This window comes from Monodelphis domestica, chromosome 8 (genome assembly GCF_027887165.1).
Source record: "Monodelphis domestica isolate mMonDom1 chromosome 8, mMonDom1.pri, whole genome shotgun sequence".
Taxonomy (NCBI): Eukaryota; Metazoa; Chordata; class Mammalia; order Didelphimorphia; family Didelphidae; genus Monodelphis; species Monodelphis domestica.
Genome location: NC_077234.1, coordinates 1,462,468 through 1,481,444, shown reverse-complemented (window position 1 = coordinate 1,481,444; position 18,977 = coordinate 1,462,468). Strand labels below are relative to the sequence as shown.

The following is an 18,977-nucleotide window of genomic DNA, read 5'->3' as shown; positions in this document are numbered from 1 at the left end:
ACATAAAGGCGGAATTTTCCCAAAGAAGCAGGCCTTCGGGGCACTTTTGCCCCTCCTCCGGGCTCCCCTGAGCTCTCTCCAGCCCCCTCCAGGCGGGGGGAGGACAGCTGCTCCCAGCAGCAGCCCTGGGGAGGGGGGAGGGAGGGAGGGAGAAGCCCAAACAAGACCAGGCCTCCCCGGGGAGCCCAGCCCCGAGATCTGATAACATTGTTTCCAGTCCCTAAGGCTGGAACAAAGTGACATTTACACCACCGGGGGCCCAGCCCGCCAAGCGCGCTAAGGGAGGAAAGAGAACGGGGCCACCAGGCGAACAGGCAGCAGCGGGACCTGAACCCACGGCTCCGCAGCCACCACCACCCCCAGCCCAGGCATCGGGTGACCCGGATCCCCTCCTTCATTCCAGGATCCAATGACTCGGAGGATGCACCTTACAGCCCCTGGTCAGGCTTCCCAGAATCCAACAGCCGCCCAGGTGCTAATCAGTCAAGCTATTCCCGGGTCAGCCTCCGGTACTGGGGCCTCCCCCACCCCCACTGCTCGTGGAGAGGTTTCTTGAGCAAAGGAAGGGGAATCCGGGAAAGCTTCCCAGAGGAGGTGGGATCAACTGGTTGGGGGAGGGGTCGGGGAGCAGCCTCGCGGGGGTGGGGCGGTAGAGGGGGGTGTCGGGGAGCAGCTAGAAAAGAGGACGGGAACCACAGCACGTTCCGGGACGGCCACAGGGAAAGAAGGGGCAACCCCAGGGAACGCGCGGGCAGGTCTGGCCTCCGCAAGGTCACGGGCAGGGGGGTGGGGGCGCGCACAGCGGCTAGGCCTCCCCTCCCTCGCCCCCGCCCCGCAAGGACCCAGGGAAGTCCAGGGCCCCGCCCCGCTCCACCTCCCGGCTCGAGCCCGGCCCGGCCCAGGGCCTCTCTCCGCCCCTCCTGGACGGATTGACGGCTACCACCACCACCACCACCACCGGCGCCACCACCGTCGCCACCGCCTTCGGCCTCACCATCGGAAGGGGCCTCTCCTCTTCCAGGGTCCGGCTGCGCCATGGGAGGCCCAAGCGGACAGCGGGGCCGGGGCCGGGGCAGGCGCGGCCTCAGCGGGCGCCTGGGCCGCCGCGGGAACCGTGGGGCCAAGCCGCCGGCCGCCGCCGCCTCCTCATCCTGACAGCCGCCCGGGCGCGCTTTGCGCAGGCGCCGCCGCCGCCGGGGCACGTGACTCAGCCCACCGGGAGGTGCGGAGGGGGCGGAGACAGAGAAGAGTGACAGCTGGGAGAGGCAAAGCGGGAGGGGAAGAGGCGGGACTACAAGGGAGGCGGAGACAAAGGGAGGAGAGACGAAGCAGAAGAGACCGTACTGAACGGGAGGGGGCGGGAATGGAAAAGAGGAACCTCTGGGCGAGGTTGAGTGGGTGGGGATGGGGCGGGACTAGAATGATGGAGCGCGGAGATAAAGGACAGCTAGAAGGGGCGGGACTATGGAGCGCAGAAGAGACTGCTGGAAGGGGCGGAGATAGAGGAGAGGACAGCTAGAAAGGGCGGGTCTACGGGGGCCGACTAGAAGAAAGACTGCTAGAAGGGGCGGGGCTATGTGGAGGGGGCGGGAATAGAGGAAAACGAGAGGTCCATAGTCCATAGGCTTTCTGTGTGCTAGAAGATCCTGTGCTATGCTCTGGGGATACAAAAAGAGCAGAGACAGACAGTCCCTGGCCCCGAGGTGCTTCCGATTTAATGGAGAGACAGCATGCAGGCGAATCGATACCAAGCGAGTCCCGTCCAGTACAAATGGGAATAATGAACAAAGGAAAGGCTCTGCAACGATGACGGACGGGGAGATTTTATCGGGACTTGAGGAGGCGGGGCAGAGGAGAGGGGAAGTTCTAGGTCCAGGGGGAGAGAACGCTTGCGGCTGAGAGAAGGGAACGGGGTCTCCCGATCGAAGGGTGGGAGAGAATCAGGTGTCTGGGCCTGGCCAGATAAGACTGTTGGGAGAGGGAGGGGCGGGGTCAGATGAGACCGACCATTTGGAAACAGCCAGGGGCGGGGCTAGAGGGAAGCGACCGCTAGGAGATGAAGAGATGGAGGGGGGGAGGGGTGGGGCTATGGCCATGAACGGAAAACGAGGAGGCGGGAAACGATCTAACCAATGGGGAAAGAGAGAGCTGCGAAGGCTAGCTGGGGCTAGAAGGGAAGGGAGGGGCTACGAAGAGGTTGGGGGCGGAGCGGGGTGTGGGGGCTGCTCACCTGAACTTGGTCACTCTCCTGAAAAAAGTCATCTCCTCAGGCCCCTCCCTCACCCTCTGCAATTCTTCCACGGAAGAGGAAGGCGGCTCTGACCCTCATTTCCAGTCCCCCCCCTTTTGCTGTGAGGTCTTCTTCGCTAGCCCAAAAGCCGCTGAGGGCGGGGACTCCCTTTGGCTTTTCCCTGGATTCCTAGCGCTCAGCACGATGCCTGGCACACAGCAGGCGCTTCACAACTTCTCCAGCCCTTAAAAATTCATCTGCTCCAGCCACCCCTGATCCTGAAGCCCAGCGAAGTTGGCCAAAGAAAGGATGAATGAAGCCTTTGGCCCTTTAAGAGTCAGTAGGTAGGGACAGCTAAGTGCTCACTCTATAGAGTGCCAGGCGGGGAAGTCGGAGGACCTGGGTTCAAATCCGACCCCAGACACTTCCCAGCATGTGACACTGATTGCCTCTCCTGTGGTGATGAACCTTTTAGACACTGAGTGCCCAAATTGCAACCCTCACGCTGCATGTGAGCCTCCCCTTTATCCCAGGGGAGGGAGGAAGAGCTCCCATTGGGCTGCTGGGCAAAGGGGTGAGTGATGAGAGAAATGTCCTCAAGTGGTGGTGGCGGGGGAGACACACGTGCCATAGATTCACCAACACAAGCCTGGACCTTGCTGCTCTTCTGTCTTAGAACTAATACTAATGAATAAATGAATGAATGGACATGGGTCTGTCTAGAAATGGCTCACAGGGAGGCAAGGAATGATGCCTCCAGCACCTCCTTCTCCCACTCTTTGCCAAGAGATTTGGATTCCTACCAGAAGGGGGAGCAGGAAGTTGGGGCTGGGCACAAATTCTATCTAACTGTTCCCTCAAGTGGAATTTGTCTACGTCTGTGTTGGTGAACCTATGGCACATGTGCTAGAGCATTCCAGAGGGGGTGGCTCACATGCAGCGTGAGGGTTGCAGTTTGGGCACTCTGTGTCTAAAAGGTTCACCATCACTGGTCTAGGTGATGGCATTTTGAGCTCCAGGCTGGACTATTCTTTAATGGGGAAGAAATGCTTTAAGCTCTGTAGCTGAGATTTGACACCTTCCCACCAGATGCCAGTTCCACAGTGAATAGGCAGAACAAATGGCAAAGAAAGCCTTTCTCCAAGTTTCATCACAGCAGACAACCAAGAGAGTGTGTGTCTGTCCATGGAGTCGAGGAGCTTCTTTGGGAACAAGATCTGAGCTGAGCCAGGAGAAAGAATTTCTGATTTCCTCCCAGGAACCCTCCCCAAAGTCTCCCCTGCAGCAAAGCCCTGGCAGGGACCTGACTGTCTCCCTTCACAGGCCTGTAGTTGTGCATCTTCTCTCTCCGTGCTGGAAGCAGCCACAAGAGCCTGGGATCTGTCTCCTCTCCTGCTCTAAGCTTCATCTACCCCTCTCCCTCACACAGACCCAAAGCATTGATCTCCACGGGGAAGGAGAGAATCTCTCCACTACAATCCACCCTTTGAGCCCAGGGTTACAAGCAAAAAAGGTGAAAAGAGGAGCCTCGGGACAGACGACAGAACAGGCTGTGTGACTTTGGGTCAGTCACAGCCACCTTCCATTCGAGCCTACTTTCCAGCCTGCCTCATCTGTGTGTGAGGAAAGAGGCCAGGCCATCAATTCCTTTTCAAGAGTAGCATTTCCAGAAACACTCATCTGAGATAGAAGAGAGAGAGAGCAAGGGAAGGGAGAGGATCGTGAGACCCCCACCCAATCCCCCGATCTAAGGATTTCCCCTTCCTCAATTGGGCTTCAATAGTTGGGTCAGAAGCATTCCTGCTCCCCTGAGGAGGTCAAGGACAGAAACAGATCCTGAAGATCCCCACCCCATGTTCAGAGCAATTCTTTTGTAGCAGCAAAGGAATGGTGAAAGAGTGAGTGCCGGTCCATCGGGGAACAGCTGAATAAAAGGAAAGGAGCAGGTGGAACTAGCCCCCCACCCACCCCTAGGCTCTGGGCTGTGGGGAGGGAATCTGACAGAACTGCAGCTACAACTATTATCTCGGTGGGTCCTCCCAACAGCTCTGCAGGCTGGGAGCCATTCTTGTCCTTTTTACAGATGAGATGAATAAAGCATGTGAGGCGAGACTTGAACCCAGGTCTTCCTAATTTTAACTCCTGAGAGGGGCTCCACCAGACCTCCCCCCTCTGCATACTGCACACCCCCTGGATGCAGCACAGGCCCTACCACTACGTCCTCTCCTCCTCAGATCCCAAAGGCCAGAATCCTGAACCCAAGAGCCTAGGAAGCAAGCCAGGGCCTCGTCTGGGCCCTACCACCACACCATCTCCTCCTCAGATCTCAAATTCATTTCACTTCATGAACTTTTTCATTTCTCCCAACATTTCCGAGTCCCCAGTTCTCTCCTGTCCTCCATCTCGAGTAGACACAGAATTGGACATGGGCTCCACAGGCCAAGAAGTCATGGCAGGCCGACCTTGGGATTAGCCAGCAACAGCGTGTGTGTATGTGTGTGTGCATGCGTATGTGCATGTGTGTGTTGTGTGAACACCTTGTGTGCAAGTGTGTGCTTGTGCATATGTGTATGCCTGTATTGTGTGCACGTCTGTGTGCACATGCATGCACTCATGTGTGTGCACATCTGTGTGCACTCGTGTTTGCGTTGTGTGTGTATGTGTACATGTGTGTGTCCATTTACATTGCTGTGGGCATGGACTGTGGCCCCTGCCTTCTGGCCCTGCAACAGTTCATGCAGATCTTTGGAGACTTCTCTGGATTCAGCACCCAAAAGCATGTGGCACAGCCAGGAGGATCCTAGTCCTTCCCAGGGAGCTGTTCTTCTGCCATTCCGCAGTGGATGGGCGTCTGCATGGTGTCCAGCATTTGGCTATCCCAGGAATGATGCTGCTGCCTTCCGAAACGGCCTTTCGTGGTTCCACCAAGAATCTGCTTGGGAGCCCCTCAGACTGCCGGCTGGGGTCCCTGGGCCCGGTTTCAGGAAGCCTGGGGGGGGTCTGGATCTGGGGTTCTCTGCAGCCAATCATGGGTGCGACAGGCTGATAATACTTGGCACGCCTTCTTTTGACAGCTGCTCCTATTGGGGAGTGGCTCATTGGTGGACCCACTCGGTGTCAGCTTGGCAGACTTCTTGCCTGCCTGGAGACTCCGCACTCATTCAGTTCTTGGCAGGGGTGAACTTGGGCCTCGGAGACAAAGGAAGGCGGAGCCTGGCTAAGCTGAGGGTGCCGCTCCCCGCCCTGGCCGAGAGAGGTCAGCGAAGGCTGTTCCTTCCAGAGCTGCCCCACCAGACAAGTTCCCAGACCCAGAGAGCTGCCGCCTCCTTTCCTCCCTAGCTTATAGCCCGGTGGCATCCCTCCTGGGGCTCCCCGGAGGGCCAGATGGGAGCTCATCCCAGGTCAGAGGCCCGGCGTCACGCATGGACCCCAGGCAGAGGGCAGGGCTGAGGCCAGGACCAACATGGACTTTGCCGCGTTCCTTTCTCGGATTCTCACATTGTCCATCCCGTGGCTGACGGACGTCCTCGTGGCTCCTCACTCTCGGGCCCGGTGAAAAGAGCGCCTAGAAATGTGTCTGCCCCCGTGGCTCTCCGTAGTTCGTTCACCTCTGAGGCATCTGCCTGTGTGGCGCGCTGCTCCCAAGGGCTTTGCCCAGGTCCGTGGTCTGTTTGGCCACAGCCCCTTCAGCCGGCCTCATTTCCCCCTCGAAATCGCCTATCGCGAGCCACGAGTTATTTAGAGCACTTTTGCACGTGGGTCTCCTCCTCCTCCTCGGAAAACCGCCTCCTGCTGCCCTTTGACGGTCTGTCAACTGGGGGCGGCTCTCCGGCTTCTCGGTGGGCAACAGCTCCTCCGGCGCGTTAGGAATGAGCTCTCCGTCCGAGAACCGAGCCGCAAAGCCCCCGTTTCTTCTTGTCCGTGTTGGCGCTGCTGGTTTTGCTTCTGCAAAGCCTCTTCCAGCTGGCCGACATCTCTCCACCTCTGGTCTGGCCACGGCCGGAGATCTGGCCCGTGGCCTTCCCCCGGCGCCCTCGTTTCCTTGGGATGATGGGCAGAAGCTCATGTTTGGGAACCTTGGATTTCCCTCCCACCAGGCAGGATGGCAGATTCCGCAGCGCGTTAAACCTGGTCTCCGCTGGGTCTCTACTGACTCCGGGCTGCTAGACGTTATCAGTCCCCTCGAGGCGGAGTCATGGACTGGGTCGCCCCCTCCCTGGGTTCCAGGGGATAGCAAGCGGGGCCGGGCACTAAGGGCGTGCTCTGGCACCTACGTGGGATGTCCTCAGGGCTACCCAGGCCATGTCAGACCCCCAAAGACGCCTCTCCCTGGACCTGAACCCCATTTCCACAGTTTCCTGTCTGGGCTGCCCCAGGGGAGGGCAGGGGTCGGGGAGCACTTGGAGCCCCTCGGCATCCCGGCCCCGGACTGACTCCATCTTGGCCTCCCCCCACCCAAATTCCTGCTGGTGACAAAAGCTGACCTAGTTGTGGGGACAGAGAAGAGCTTTTCATGTTGTTTGAAGGCCGCCTGTGAGAGAATGAGAACCAAAGAACCCCATTCTGGGGCCCCAAAAGCCAGGCAGACCTGCGGACGGAGCAAGGCCACGTTTTCTCACCATGGTGCGCCTGAGCGGCCCACCCGACCCTTCTCTGACACGGCCTCCTGCGCAGTCCACCATGGTGCCCGTCTTCCTTCCGCCGGCCGCAGCTATGAGGGGCCTGGACGGCTCCCCGTCCTTTCCTCTCTCTCCCAATTGGAAATCAGTGCTCGGTCCACCGAGGGGAGCACCGGCTCAGGAAATGGGGGGGAGGACTCTCCCCTGTCCCCTGTCGGACCAAGACCGAAAGGGCCTTTAGCCCTTTCCCCCTCCCAGCTCGTCACCCCTCCTGCCCTGGGGAAGGGCTTCCTGATGTTCCCCCCATACGGCTTCCTTGAAGGAGGGCAGACCTGTGAATGGTCCGGTGAGACCGGTAGGGCTGGGGATGTGGCCTGCCAAAGCACCCGAGGGTGCTCTGAGGTGGAGGGTGTCTGTCTCCCTCCCTTGGCCCATCTCCTTCCCCACAGCTGCCCCCACAGCCTGGGTCGCCCAAGCTCAATCCACTCTCCCTGAGCCTGCAATTTGGCTGGAAATGGGCACACATGGGGGGCAGTCATGGCCTGGAAAGCTCTAAAGGGATGGGGAGAGCCAGAAGAGCTGCTGTTTGATCTCCACAGTCACAGGGAGCCAGTGGGGGGGCCAGAGCCCGGGCAGGGGAAGATCCCTGGCCTAGCTGTGTTTGGGGGCTGAGGTTAGAGGCAGGGAGGCCAGTGGGAGGCTCCGTTGGGGCGAAGAGATGGGGGTAGGGAGGCTCCATGGAAGCAGGAAGGAGAAGGGATGTGCTAGGCTTGGGCTATCTCTGGGACATCCAGTTGGAAATGCACTAGGAAGGCGGCAATGTGGTCCTGGAGCTCAGGGCAGGGTCTGGGGATCCTCAGCACAGATGGAGAAGGCGGGAGCTCGAGGACACCCACCCAACGTTCCCCGGGACTGCTGGGGAGCCCTTTGGGCCACACTGGTAGTTGGCACTGACTCCTCACCCCAAACATCCGATGGCTCCTGGAGGACCCTGAGAGGATTCTCCCCGTGGAGCATCCTTTGGGTGACAGACAGATACACGTCGGGCTGTGTCTCAGGCATCCGTCTGTCCCCTAAACAGGCGGACCCCGGGCAGATGACCGTCTAACCCCCCCCCCCACCAAATGTGCCAGTGTTTGCCCCTCTAGAGTCATGGCTGCATGTGGAAAAGCCCCAGAATCCTCTGGAAGCCCCTTTCCATCTGGCTGTTCCGCCTACGCTGTCCTCCTGGCCAGATTCAACACTGTCTCTTTTTATTTTTAAGCTGAGCTTCAGGACCCTGCCGGCCCCCCGAGCATCGAGGCCGCTTTGGCCTTCCTCCGGTACAAAGCACAAGAAGCAACCACCCAGCCCTGGCTCTGGCCGGGCTGGCCCTCCTGACACCTTGCTCCATTTCCCCAAGTCCCCAGGCTCATGCAGACCCCTCAGGCCCTCCTCCTCCAGGCTCCCCTCGGCCCTGCTCTAGGACCTTGGCTGGCATATCTCACCAAGACCTGATCAGCCGGCCAGGCCGGGCGCCCACACAGATGCTGGAATTGTTCTTCCCTGCCAAAGTGAAGTCTCAGTGAGCCGCTGGCATGCTGGGAGGGAAGGACACACTCCGGCCAGTCGCAGACCCAGGCCTGCCTTTCCTCACGTCCCTGCTCGCCCACCTTCCCCTCAGACCCCGGGCAAGCAGGCTCTGTCTGATGGAGGTCATCGAACGTCTCCTTCAACCTCCTCTATGGCTGACGGGAAGCAGGCAGCCACCACTGGCCACATTCCTGAGGGGCACCAGGCTGAGCTTCCACTCAAACGCCCTCCTAATTCGCTGATGTTGAGTAAGTTGTGTACTCAGGCGGAATGCCTTCCCACACTGATTACATTTATAAAGTTTCTCTCCAGTATGAATTCTCTGATGGAGGGTTAGCTCTGTCTTCACACAGGCCTTCCCACACTGATTACATTTGTAAAGTTTCTCTCCAGTATGAATCCTCTGATGTCGGCTACACTCTTTGCTCAGGCGGAATGACTTCCCACATTGATTACATTCATATGGTTTTTCTCCAGTATGAAGCCTCTGATGTCTAGTAAGCTCTGTTCTCACATGGAAGACTTCCTGACATTCATTACATTCATAAGGTCTTTCCCCAGTTTGAATTCTCTGATGCCTGGTAAGATCTGTCCTTACAAAGAAAGCCTTCCCACATTGACCACATTTATGAGGTTTCTCTCCAGTATGAATTCTCTGGTGTTGTATGAGAGGTTCTCTCCGGCAGAAGGCCTTCCCACAGACCTTACACTCATAAGGTTTCTCCCCAGTATGAATTCTCTGATGGCAAGTACGATCTTTGCTCAGCCGGAAGGCCTTCCCACATTGATTACATTCATAAGGTTTCTCTCCAGTGTGAACTCTCTGGTGTCGTGTAAGCTCTGCCCTCACACGGAAGGCCTTTCCACATTCACCACATTCATAAGGTTTTTCTCCAGTATGAATTCTCTGATGTCTGGTAAGGTCTGTCCTTACAGAGAAAGCCTTTCCACATTTATGACATTTATGAGGCTTCTCTCCAGTATGAATTCTTTGATGCTGAATAAGTGGATCTCTCAAGCGGAAGGCCTTTCCACATTCTTTACATTCATAGGGCTTTTCTCCCGTATGAATTCTCTGATGTAGAGTAAGATGTCCTCTTTGGCTGAAGGCCTTCCCACAGTCATTACACTTATGAGGCTTCTCTCCAGTGTGAATTCTCTGATGCTGAAGAAGGAATTCCCATAGGCAGAAGGCCTTCCCACAGTCATTACATTCATAAGGTTTTTCTCCAGAATGAAATCTCTGTTCAATAAGTTTTCTAGTTTTGGAAGAAGCCTCTCTAAATTTATTACTGTTAGGGATTCTCTCCATCATATCAGTTGACTCATGGGAATGAATGAATGGATTGAGACAGATGGCTTTCCCATGTTCATTATAGTCATTAGGTTTCTCTCCAGGATATAGTCTATGATATTCGATAAAATCGAATTTAGAATCAAAAGATCGGCCACATTCATTATACTGAGAAAATGTCTCCTCTGAGCAGATTTAATTACATTTCCTCGTGTCTGAAAACAGAATGAAGCTCTTCCTGTAGACATTGTACTTGTAAAGGCTCTTTTCTACAGATACCTCTTCTGGAAAAAGGTTGGGCTCTAGACTGAAGCTTTGGCTGTATTTATCACTTTCTCTTACTATCATTTCTTTGAAAGTTTTCTTTGGAAGAATTTTTACGTGCTGGAAATTTTCCTCTTCAACACTCTTCTGCTCCTCTAATCTGACATCAAATTTCCAGGGTTCCTTTAAGCCAGACACACAAAGACCAGACCTTATGAGTCTGTTTTTGGATGAATCCTCCACAGAAATATTCAGCTTTAGAACTGACTCCTTGCATTCAGGCTCATTGTCCTCATCTGTAAGAAAGAAAATGGAAAAAACCCTTTATGTACTTGTTAAACAATGAGTCCCATTTTGTATTTTGTTTTCAGTTTTTTAGTTCACAAAAAAAGTTTTTGCAATGAGATTCCTAACTACTGTAAACCTTAAAATTTCCCAGACCCTACTTTATAAGATTGGATTAAGACCATTCCCCATTTGGGCAGTGAACTCTACTTAAAGCAGGAATGTGAGAATTCTACTTTACCTACTTGGGTCTGCTCTAGGGGAAGATAAAGTTGTAAACTCTTTTCTGAACAATGAAAAGTACTTAAACCCATACTTTTCTTCAGCTAAGTACCTATAAAGGTCAAGCAACTTGTGAATTTACAAGGAACAAAGAACTGGAAAACTTACTCAGAGCTTTGCTGGTGTGAATTACTCAAAAATCCACACCTTCTTAGGTGTGGACTAAGAATGGGCGGTCCTTTAGAAACATCTACAGTGATTGGTAGATGTAAGGACTTAGGGGAGGTGACAGAGGAGATTTTGCCCTTAAAAAGAAGAGCTCAGGGAAGAGCTGGAAAGTCATTCTGAAACATTCAGATTGGAGAGACTCATTCTGAGGAGACTGATTCTGAAACATTCAGATGGAGGAGGGAGCTGGTGAAAGCAGCTGAGATGCTGCTGGCCTGGTGTCATTAGAAATCCTTACTTAGACAGACCTTGTGGTGAGTGTTAAAAAACTGATTCTTTTCTTATTCTCTCTCTTTTTCTTTGATTACTCATTGTATTGTTAATTAAAATCTCTATAAAACCCAATTGACTTGGGTATTTGAATAATTGGGAATATTTCCCTGGCGACCACCTTATATTTGATTTTAAAACCCAAGTCACTGTGGTGAAACATATTTCTGCGGTCAAATTTACTCACCCTCTCTTATATCTATCACAATTTATATCTTCCACCATTTTAATCACTACAGTTTAAGACCTCAATCATTTTAAATCTCACACTACCTTGTGAGGGAAGTAGGACAGTTATTACATTTTAAAAGAGAAGGTTACACAGTTAAATAGTAACGGAGAACCAGAGTGTCAATCTCCTCCTTTCCTTCCTCATTGTATTCTTGCTATGGTACTGTCCTTTGGGTGAGTCACCCCATGGTATCTGAAAATAAGCAGAAGCTGGAAGCTATCTGTTAGGAAGTACCTAAGAAGCATTCCCGAATTAACTGGAAACCTAATTGGCTTGCTCTACAGTTTCAGGACAAATCAGTTTTTGATTCTAAATCTTTTTATGCCTAGAACAAGAAAAAGGAACAATGGGTTAATTAACACATTTTGTTTTGTTTTTTTCTCCCACATAGAATATGTGCAGTAAAATGGAAACTCGGTAAAGGGCATAGCAAATCACAACTAGAGGGTATTTTTTTTTAAAGTCCTACTTTCTGTCTTAGAATTGCTATTAAATATCAGTTCGAAGGCAGAAGGGGTAAAGGGCTAGGCCACTGGGATCAACTAACTTGCCCAGGGTCACACAGTTAGGAAATTTCTGAGGCTAGATTTAAACCCAGGACCTCCCATCTCTAGGCCTGGATCTGCATCTACTGTATCTACTAGCTGCCTCTGGCCACCCTTTCCAGTCCTGGCTACACCTTCATTCACTTTGCCCAGCTTAATGGTCAAGGGCGGGGAGTTGGGATCCTCCTTGCTCCCCATTGCCACTTCCAGATTTTTCCTCTCCTTTCCTCACACAGCAATCTCTTCTGCTCTGAGGTTCATAAAATTCAACTCTTATCACCCAATCAGAACTGTGGCACCTATCATTTACAGACCCCCAGGTCATGCTGCTTCCCTCCTAGATGAATTCAGCAGATGGCTCACAATTTTTCTCTTCTCAATTCATGCCCTCCTCCCAGGGGACTTTAATATGCCCATTGGCTTTCTCTCGGACACATGAACTGCTAAGTTCCTCCACCTACTCTTCCATTCGCCATCAGCCACATAAAAAGATGGTGAAAGATGGATCGTGCCATTAATTACAAATGTTCTCTCTCCACATTCAAGGACTCCCAGATCCCCTAATCTGACCATAATTGAATGGCTTTCCACCTCTCCCTCAGCCTTCCCTCATAGAACTCTTTGTTCTCACAATGATAATCCCTCTTCCCTTCCACTCTCCCAGGTCATCCCCCAAACTCTGGTGAAACCACTCAGCTTTACAAGGGATTCATTCCTCCATCCCTCACTTTCCCTCCTATTCATGGGCTGTTGAATGAAAGTGGAGAAAATCACACTACCATTCTGATTTGGTCCACTACAATTGATGTTACACGATCCTCCCATATCCACTCTCTCTAAAGCTTCCTCAGAGGGGAGAGAAGCTTTAAGGTAGGAAGATAGAGACAGGATAGAAGTTTTAGATACCACGAGGGGGATGACGGAGTCAAATTAGAGATATGAGGTGGCAGGAATGAGTCTTTATTAATTTTCCATGAGCCACAGCTAAGCTCTGATCAAAGGACCCTTCCGAAGGCTTTTACCAGTCCAGAGATCCACATTTAATACCACACAGGTCTGAGAGATGAAAGAGAGATAGAGAAGGTTTAAAGATGGAGCTTGGCCAGAGGCCAAGCTCCTGCCAGGACAGCCATCAGCTAGCCTGAAAGAGAGAGAGAGGCGGAGCTTGCTGGGCTATATATAATCTTTGATATGCAAATATACACAGTACATAGGGATGATTCTCATTGGTTAATGACAAGGTATAGGTGTGGTTTCTCTTAACCAGGTGAGCACAAAGAAACCTGTGTTCCCGCCTAACCTGTGGGAAGCTGGGGTCAAGGGTCAGAGGCTTTCCCAGCCATGAGCAATACTGAGCATGCTCAAGACTGAGCATGCTCTCTTCTAAGGCAATCTGTGCATACCAACTGTTCCCCTTGCCCATAGCTAGGGGTGGACTGCTACACCCTCCAACTCTCCATGGATGCTTTTCCAAACCTTCTCATTTCCTTCTAACCTCCCATGGCTTCCCTCCTGCACCTTCTTAGCCGAGAATTCCGCCTCAAAATTTGCAGGAAAAATTATGGCCATCTGCCACAAGCTCTGCTTTCTGCCCTCTTCCTCACCTCCTATTGCTCAGGGGCCTTCTGCTGCTGTCTCCTTCACCTTGTCTCATGTGATGAGGTGGCCTGATTGGTGACCAAGGCTCACCCCTCTCCCTGCACAAAGGATCCCATTCCATCTAGTCTCCTCCAACAGGCTGCTCCACATTGTGTCATCCCCTCTTCATCACTTATTTTCAACCTCTCTCTACAGGCTCCTTCCGATGACTTGTAAACATGTCTGTGCCTTCCTCATCCTCAAAAAACTTTCATTTGATCCGCCCATCCCCACTACTACTAGCCTATGTCTCTCCGCTCTCTCATCCTCTGTCTAAAAGGTGTCCGCAACAGATGCCCCCACTTCCTCTCCCCTCACTCTCTTTTCTACCCTTTAAAATCTGGCTTCTCACCCTATTATTCCACCCAAGCTGTTCTCTCTAAAGTTACCAGTGATCTCATTGATGCCAAATCCAACGCCCTTTTGTCTGTTCTCATCCTCCTCAGCCTCTCTGCAGCCTTGGATGTTGTGGTTCAAACTCTTTCTTCTAGGTTCCCAAGACCCTACTTTCTCCTAGTTCTCCTCTCTCTCTGACCACTCCTCAGCTTCTTTTGTTGGATCTTCTCCTAGGTCATAGGTTTCCCCTATGGTTCTGGCCTGGGTCCTCTTGTCTTTCAATACTAGTTTACCTGGTGATCACCTCAGCTCCCATGGACTCAATTACCACTTCTAGGTAGATGATTCTTGCATCTATGTTTCCTGCCATTTCTTGGATTTCCAATTGCCTTTTAGATATTTCAAATTGGATATCCAACATGGCTGAAACAACTCATTATTTCCTTCCCTAAATCCTCCCCCACTTTCCCCCATTCACGTGGAGGTCAACACCATCTTTCCAGAACTTTGGCTCCACCTTAGGAGTCATCTTGGACTCCTCCCTCTCTTACCCAGCTGATCCAATATGGCACCAAGGCCCATCCAGTTCATCTTCATGGCATCTTTCCAATACGCCCCCTTCTCCCCTCAGACTCCACCCTCCCCATGTCAAGCAGGCCCTCATCACTTTGTGCTGGGACTGTTGCAATAGCTGTTGGGGAAAGGGGGGGGGGCTGCCCAAGTCTCTCCCCACTCCACTCCATCCTCCATTCAGACACCCAAGTGATTTTACTAAAGCGATTCCCCTCCACGTGAACCCCAGACACACTCCAGGGGCTCCCCATTTTCTCCAGGAGCAAATACAAAATGCTGTTTGGCATTCGAAGCCCTTCCTAACCAGCCCCTTGAACCCTCTCCAGACTTCTCATGCCTCACTTCCCACACTGGTTTCCTGACCATTCCCTGACAAGACCCTCCAGCTCTGGGCTCTGGACATTTCTCTGGCTGTCACTCATACCTGGAATGGCCTCTCTCCTCCCCTCCTTCCAGCTCTAAATGTAGAAAGCTAAGAGAAGCACCTCTTCCTGAGAGTGGAAGCATCCGAGAGTAAAGAAATGGCAGGACACACTTCTGTGGAGGTGGCGGTAAAAGGACCTCCTGGCAGACCCAGGCCCGGGCAGCTCTGAAGAGAGGCTCCCCCCACCTCGTTCAACCTGGCACGTCGCAGCTGGCTTGGACCCGACGAGCCCTGCTCCAAGGAAATGGAAGAGAAAGACATGGGAGGTTCCAACCAAGCCACTGAGCCTAAAAGTCGCCCCAGCCAAAGGGATCGTGGGCACCAAGGCGGCAGAGACAGGAAATTGTCCCTAAACGAGGAAAAATTGTGCCCGGCCTTGAGGGTGCTTCGGATTAAAAAAGGGGCACCCAATGCCAGTCAAAGCAAAGGTGAACGGTAGGAGGGGAGAGCAGAGAGCCCCCGTGAGGGGGACAGCACTACCCTAAGAGGCTGGAATCAACTCTAGTCAGCCTCCGGTGAACCCCTCATTAGGGAAGGTTGTAATCATGACAAATGCTTCAAAGAGAGAAATGGGGATCTACGCTGACCGTCGTGAAACAACACTGATATCCGAGACAGCCATACTCAATGGCACACAAGTTCCTGAGGACTTGGCCGGCTTGGAGCTGGGAGCTCCCAGCGAAGAACAACTTGGCAGCCTGGGGATGCCACAAGCTTGTGGTCAGGAAGAACCATGTTCAAATCTAGCCTCGGACAAGTCCTGGCTTTGTGACCCTGGGCAAGTCGCTTCATCCGCCTGCCTCAGTTTCCTCACCTGTAAAATAGGGATAATAGCTCCTCTCTCCAAGGCTTCTATGGGCATCAAATGAGATGGTGCTTGTAGAGCCACTTAGCACAGTGCCCAGTACACAGTAGGTACTTAATATATGTTTGCTCCAGTCCCTTAGAGCCTTGAGAGCACTGCGTGGAGGTACTGAGAGGGCAGGTAAAGGGATCAGCAAACAAGCACTTATGAGAGAGCTGGGCAGCGCAGGCCAGCGGGCCCACTCGGAACACTGGCCGGGAGGCTCTTTGCCGCGTCCTCACCCAGGCAGAGGAGGTTCCGCTAGTTCTCCTTCTGCGAAGGGTCCAGGTCGCGCCACTCGTCCCTCGTGAAGAGCACCGCCACGTCCTGGAAGTCACCGGCTGCCCAGACACCAGGCGCGCCGCGAGACGGGCGGGCGAGTCGCAGCGGGCGGCCTGGACGCCAGGACTCGACCCCGACCAGAGCCGGGGAGGAGCTGCTTGGCCTCAGGCTGCTGCCGGCTGCTCTGCCTGCCCCCGCCGGGAGGCTTCCTTCAGTCAGGGCGGCCTGTGGCCTCCTCGCCTTCACCAGCAAATCGCTCTGAGTTGATTCGCTTCGCCAAGGAATGCCGTCACTGCACTGTGCTCGGCCTTCTCTGGAGGACTCCCGAATCAGGCCGTAACCCGCATGCCTTGTGGGGGACGCAGCCCGACCGGAACAGAGCCCGGCTGCCCTGCTGACTGCCTCGCTGACCCTGAGCGAGTCCCTTACCTTACCGCCGCTGGGACGCTCGCATCAGGGAGGAGACTCGGGCCGGCCCTCAAGTCGCCCCGCGCTGGGGCTCCTGAACGCGGCGCTCCCGCTCTCCCCTCCTACTACTGGGAGGAATGGCGAGGGGGCAGCAAGGGCGGCAATGGCCTCTCTTGTCCTAGCTCCCGAGTGTGCCGGGGGTGCCTGTCCTGGCCTTGCTCTTTATTCCTGCTGCCTTTGGCAGATCATTTCCTGGCTCACAGCCTCAGTTTTCTGGGGTGTAAAATGGGCACGCTGCATTCTCCAGGCTATGGACCCAGTGCGTTTGGAGATGGGGGTGGAGGGATGCGGGGGAGGGGGAGGTCCTAGAAAGATGTGGTTTTGACTTCAGGCATCAGGCACCTCCCACTCACCACTGAAGTCATTCCTAGGGACTGGGAAGAGCAGAGGGCGGGTTAGGCAGACCCGGAAGGAAAAGCAAGCTTGCAAGCTTGCAGTTCTCTCTGCACCCAGACCCTCCCCACTCCTCGCAAGGTCCTGTGCCTTGCTGAGCACCCACAATGGACAAGGCCCTGGACGAGACGTGGGGACACAAAGACAGAAGGACGTCTCCCCTCCCTCGGGCGATAGTGGCGCAGGAAGCTGCAGAGAGCCTGGAGCCCGGACCGAAGAGGCTCACCAAACAGCTCGATCAGCGCGTCAGGACGCCTCGTGCGAGGGGCCTCTTCCTAAGTAAGTGGACAGGATTACTGGGAGGAAGGACGAGACACACTCGGGGCTCGAGTGGCCAGAAACAGCGCCCAACACAATAAAGACAAGGGAAGCGAGAAGGGCGCGGATAAGGACTCAGAGAGGCAGATGGGAGGAAAGGCACTGCAGGAGCAGCCTGGGACAGCGCCCGGAGGCCGGAGATGGTGCTGCTTGACAGGGAAACGTGCCAAAGTGGCCGGGATGGCTGAGGGATGAGGGGGAGTGCAAGGAAAGGGTCTTGGTAAGAGGCCGTGGGAGGAGCAGGGGGAGAGGAGAGGAGAGAGAATGGACAGGATTGGCCAAGTCAGATAGTGCTTTTCCAAGCGCTTTACAACGACGACCTCATTTGATCCTCCCGGCAGCTGTGGGAGGAGGTGCTACTGCTGTCCCCAATCTACCCATGGGTAAGCCAGGGGAACCCGCTAGCCACCCACTTGGTGCGCATCTGAGGCCAGATCTGAACTCAGTTCTTCTGACTCCAGGGCTGGCCACCTGGCTCAAGGTGGATCTCCAAAGGGAAGTCAAAGAATCATCGGCAGAGGAGGAGGGAACAGAGGAGCAAGAAGAGGAAATGAGGGAGGGCAAGCGAGACCCAGAAAGCATAACGGAGGGTCAGAGCCAAGCCGATACCTGCATTGGAGGAGAAGAAAAGGAAGCGTTAGGTTTGGGGAGGTGAAGGAGGAGGGAGGGGGGCGGGGGGAGAGAGATGGAGGGCAGGTCAGATGGGGAGGGATGGTGGAAGAGCGATACAGGGGGAGGGACGTAAGAGTGGACCCACGCCGAGAAAAGAATTAGGGGCTTGGGGGAGGGGTGGAAGAAGAGAGCCAAGGAAGAGGTCAACTGAGGAAACTCAGTGAGTGGGTCTGCGGACAAAGACTGGGAAGCAGGGTTGGGGCAGGGGAAGATCATGAGACCCGGGGCAGAAGAGAGATCAAGTAGGAAGAGCCAGGTGGGGAACGTTCAGTGGACCCCTCCGCACTGACCCGGGCTGGCAGCCCGCTCGCTTCCGAAGACGACGGAAGGCGCAGGTGTTGCTCGCCTGCACACGAGGAGGCGGAGGCGGAAGCGGACGTGACGTGAGAGCGCACCCTCCCGTTTGCCCCGCCCCCTCGGGCGGAGCGTGCAGGTCTCCCACACAACCGACGGGTAATGGAAGGGAGTGGCTGCCTCAGAGTGCAAGGCCTGCTGGGAAGCGTAGTCCAGAATGACTGCGCTCCTTCTCCTGGCTGAGCTAGTGGAGGGCGTCGTCTAGCTGGGCGCCCGGTTCCCTCACCTCTGTCCTTCGGCTGCAGAGGTGCTCTAAGTGCCCAATTTTGCTCTGCCTTCAACACAGCTGGTCCCCAGCTGAGTCCGCTTCCCCCCACCAGGAGTCCATTTCGGGGCTGGACTTCTAAGATGAAGGAGGCCCGCCCACAGCTTCTTCCTCCCGCTCAGAGCTCCATCCAGCCTAATGTGCTGCTAACATTTTTTTTCTCAATGAATGAAAAAGCATTTATTAAGTACTTATGTCAGTTTTAAAAATGAGCTAGTTCTTGCCCTCAGGCAGCTTACATTCTTTCCTGGAAATTTTATTTAGTCAATTTAGAACATTATTCCTTGGTACAAGAATCATATTCTTTCCCTCCTCTCCCCCACCCCTCCCATAGCCAACGCACAATTCCACTGGGTATTACCTGTGTGCTTCATCAAATCCCATTTCCTTGTTATTTGCACTTGGATGTTCATTTAGAGTCTACATCCCTGATCATATCCCCCTCAACCCATGTAATTAGGCAGTTGTTTTTCCTGCATTTCTGCTCCCACAGTTCTTCCTAGATGTGGAGAGCTTCTTTCTCATAAGTTCCTCTGGATTGTCCTGGATCATTGCATTGCTGCTAGTAGAGGAGTCAGATCGTGCTACAATGTATCCATCTTAGTGTAGATGCTCTCCTGGTTCTGATCCTTTCACTCTGCATCACTTC

At 54.0% G+C, this 18,977-nt stretch overlaps 3 protein-coding genes across 9 annotated transcripts in view; 1 reads left to right on the top strand and 2 right to left on the bottom strand.

Annotated features, from left to right (window-relative positions):
- Positions 1-1,230, bottom strand: part of RABEP1 (rabaptin, RAB GTPase binding effector protein 1) — a 35,293-nt gene extending 34,063 nt beyond the window's left edge. The window contains exon 1 of one of the 2 annotated variants that reach the window (XM_056808083.1): positions 995-1,230. In XM_056808083.1, coding sequence (XP_056664061.1) covers positions 995-1,037 — 43 coding nt within the window. In that variant the 5' untranslated portion in view covers positions 1,038-1,230. The remainder of the gene's footprint in view (positions 1-994) is intronic. The other variant, XM_056808084.1, reaches the window with a different exon arrangement.
- A 6,855-nt stretch (positions 1,231-8,085) lies between these two features.
- On the bottom strand, positions 8,086-16,842 carry LOC100619002 (zinc finger protein ZFP2-like). 2 transcript variants are annotated; one of them, XM_007502493.3, is made up of 3 exons: positions 15,819-16,842; positions 14,794-14,963; positions 8,086-10,275 (listed from the first exon to the last, which is right to left on the bottom strand). In XM_007502493.3, exon 3 carries the CDS (start codon positions 9,734-9,736, stop codon positions 8,561-8,563), a length of 1,176 nt encoding a protein of 391 aa, XP_007502555.2. In that variant the 5' UTR covers positions 9,737-10,275; positions 14,794-14,963; positions 15,819-16,842; the 3' UTR covers positions 8,086-8,560. The 2 variants fall into 2 exon arrangements, with proteins under 2 accessions (XP_007502555.2, XP_056663622.1); XM_056807644.1 differs by lacking the exons at positions 14,794-14,963; positions 15,819-16,842 and adding an exon at positions 11,451-11,545.
- Positions 16,827-18,977, top strand: part of LOC100023060 (zinc finger protein 345) — a 20,962-nt gene continuing 18,811 nt past the window's right edge. For all 5 annotated transcript variants that reach the window (XM_056807617.1, XM_016425351.2, XM_056807638.1 and 2 more), the window contains exon 1: positions 16,827-16,998. In XM_056807617.1, coding sequence (XP_056663595.1) covers positions 16,827-16,998 — 172 coding nt within the window. The remainder of the gene's footprint in view (positions 16,999-18,977) is intronic.

Excerpts from the sequence above, each read along its gene's own strand:
- LOC100619002 (XM_007502493.3), bottom strand. The coding sequence starts at position 9,736 with ATGATGGAGAGAATCCCTAACAGTAATAAATTTAGAGAGGCTTCTTCC.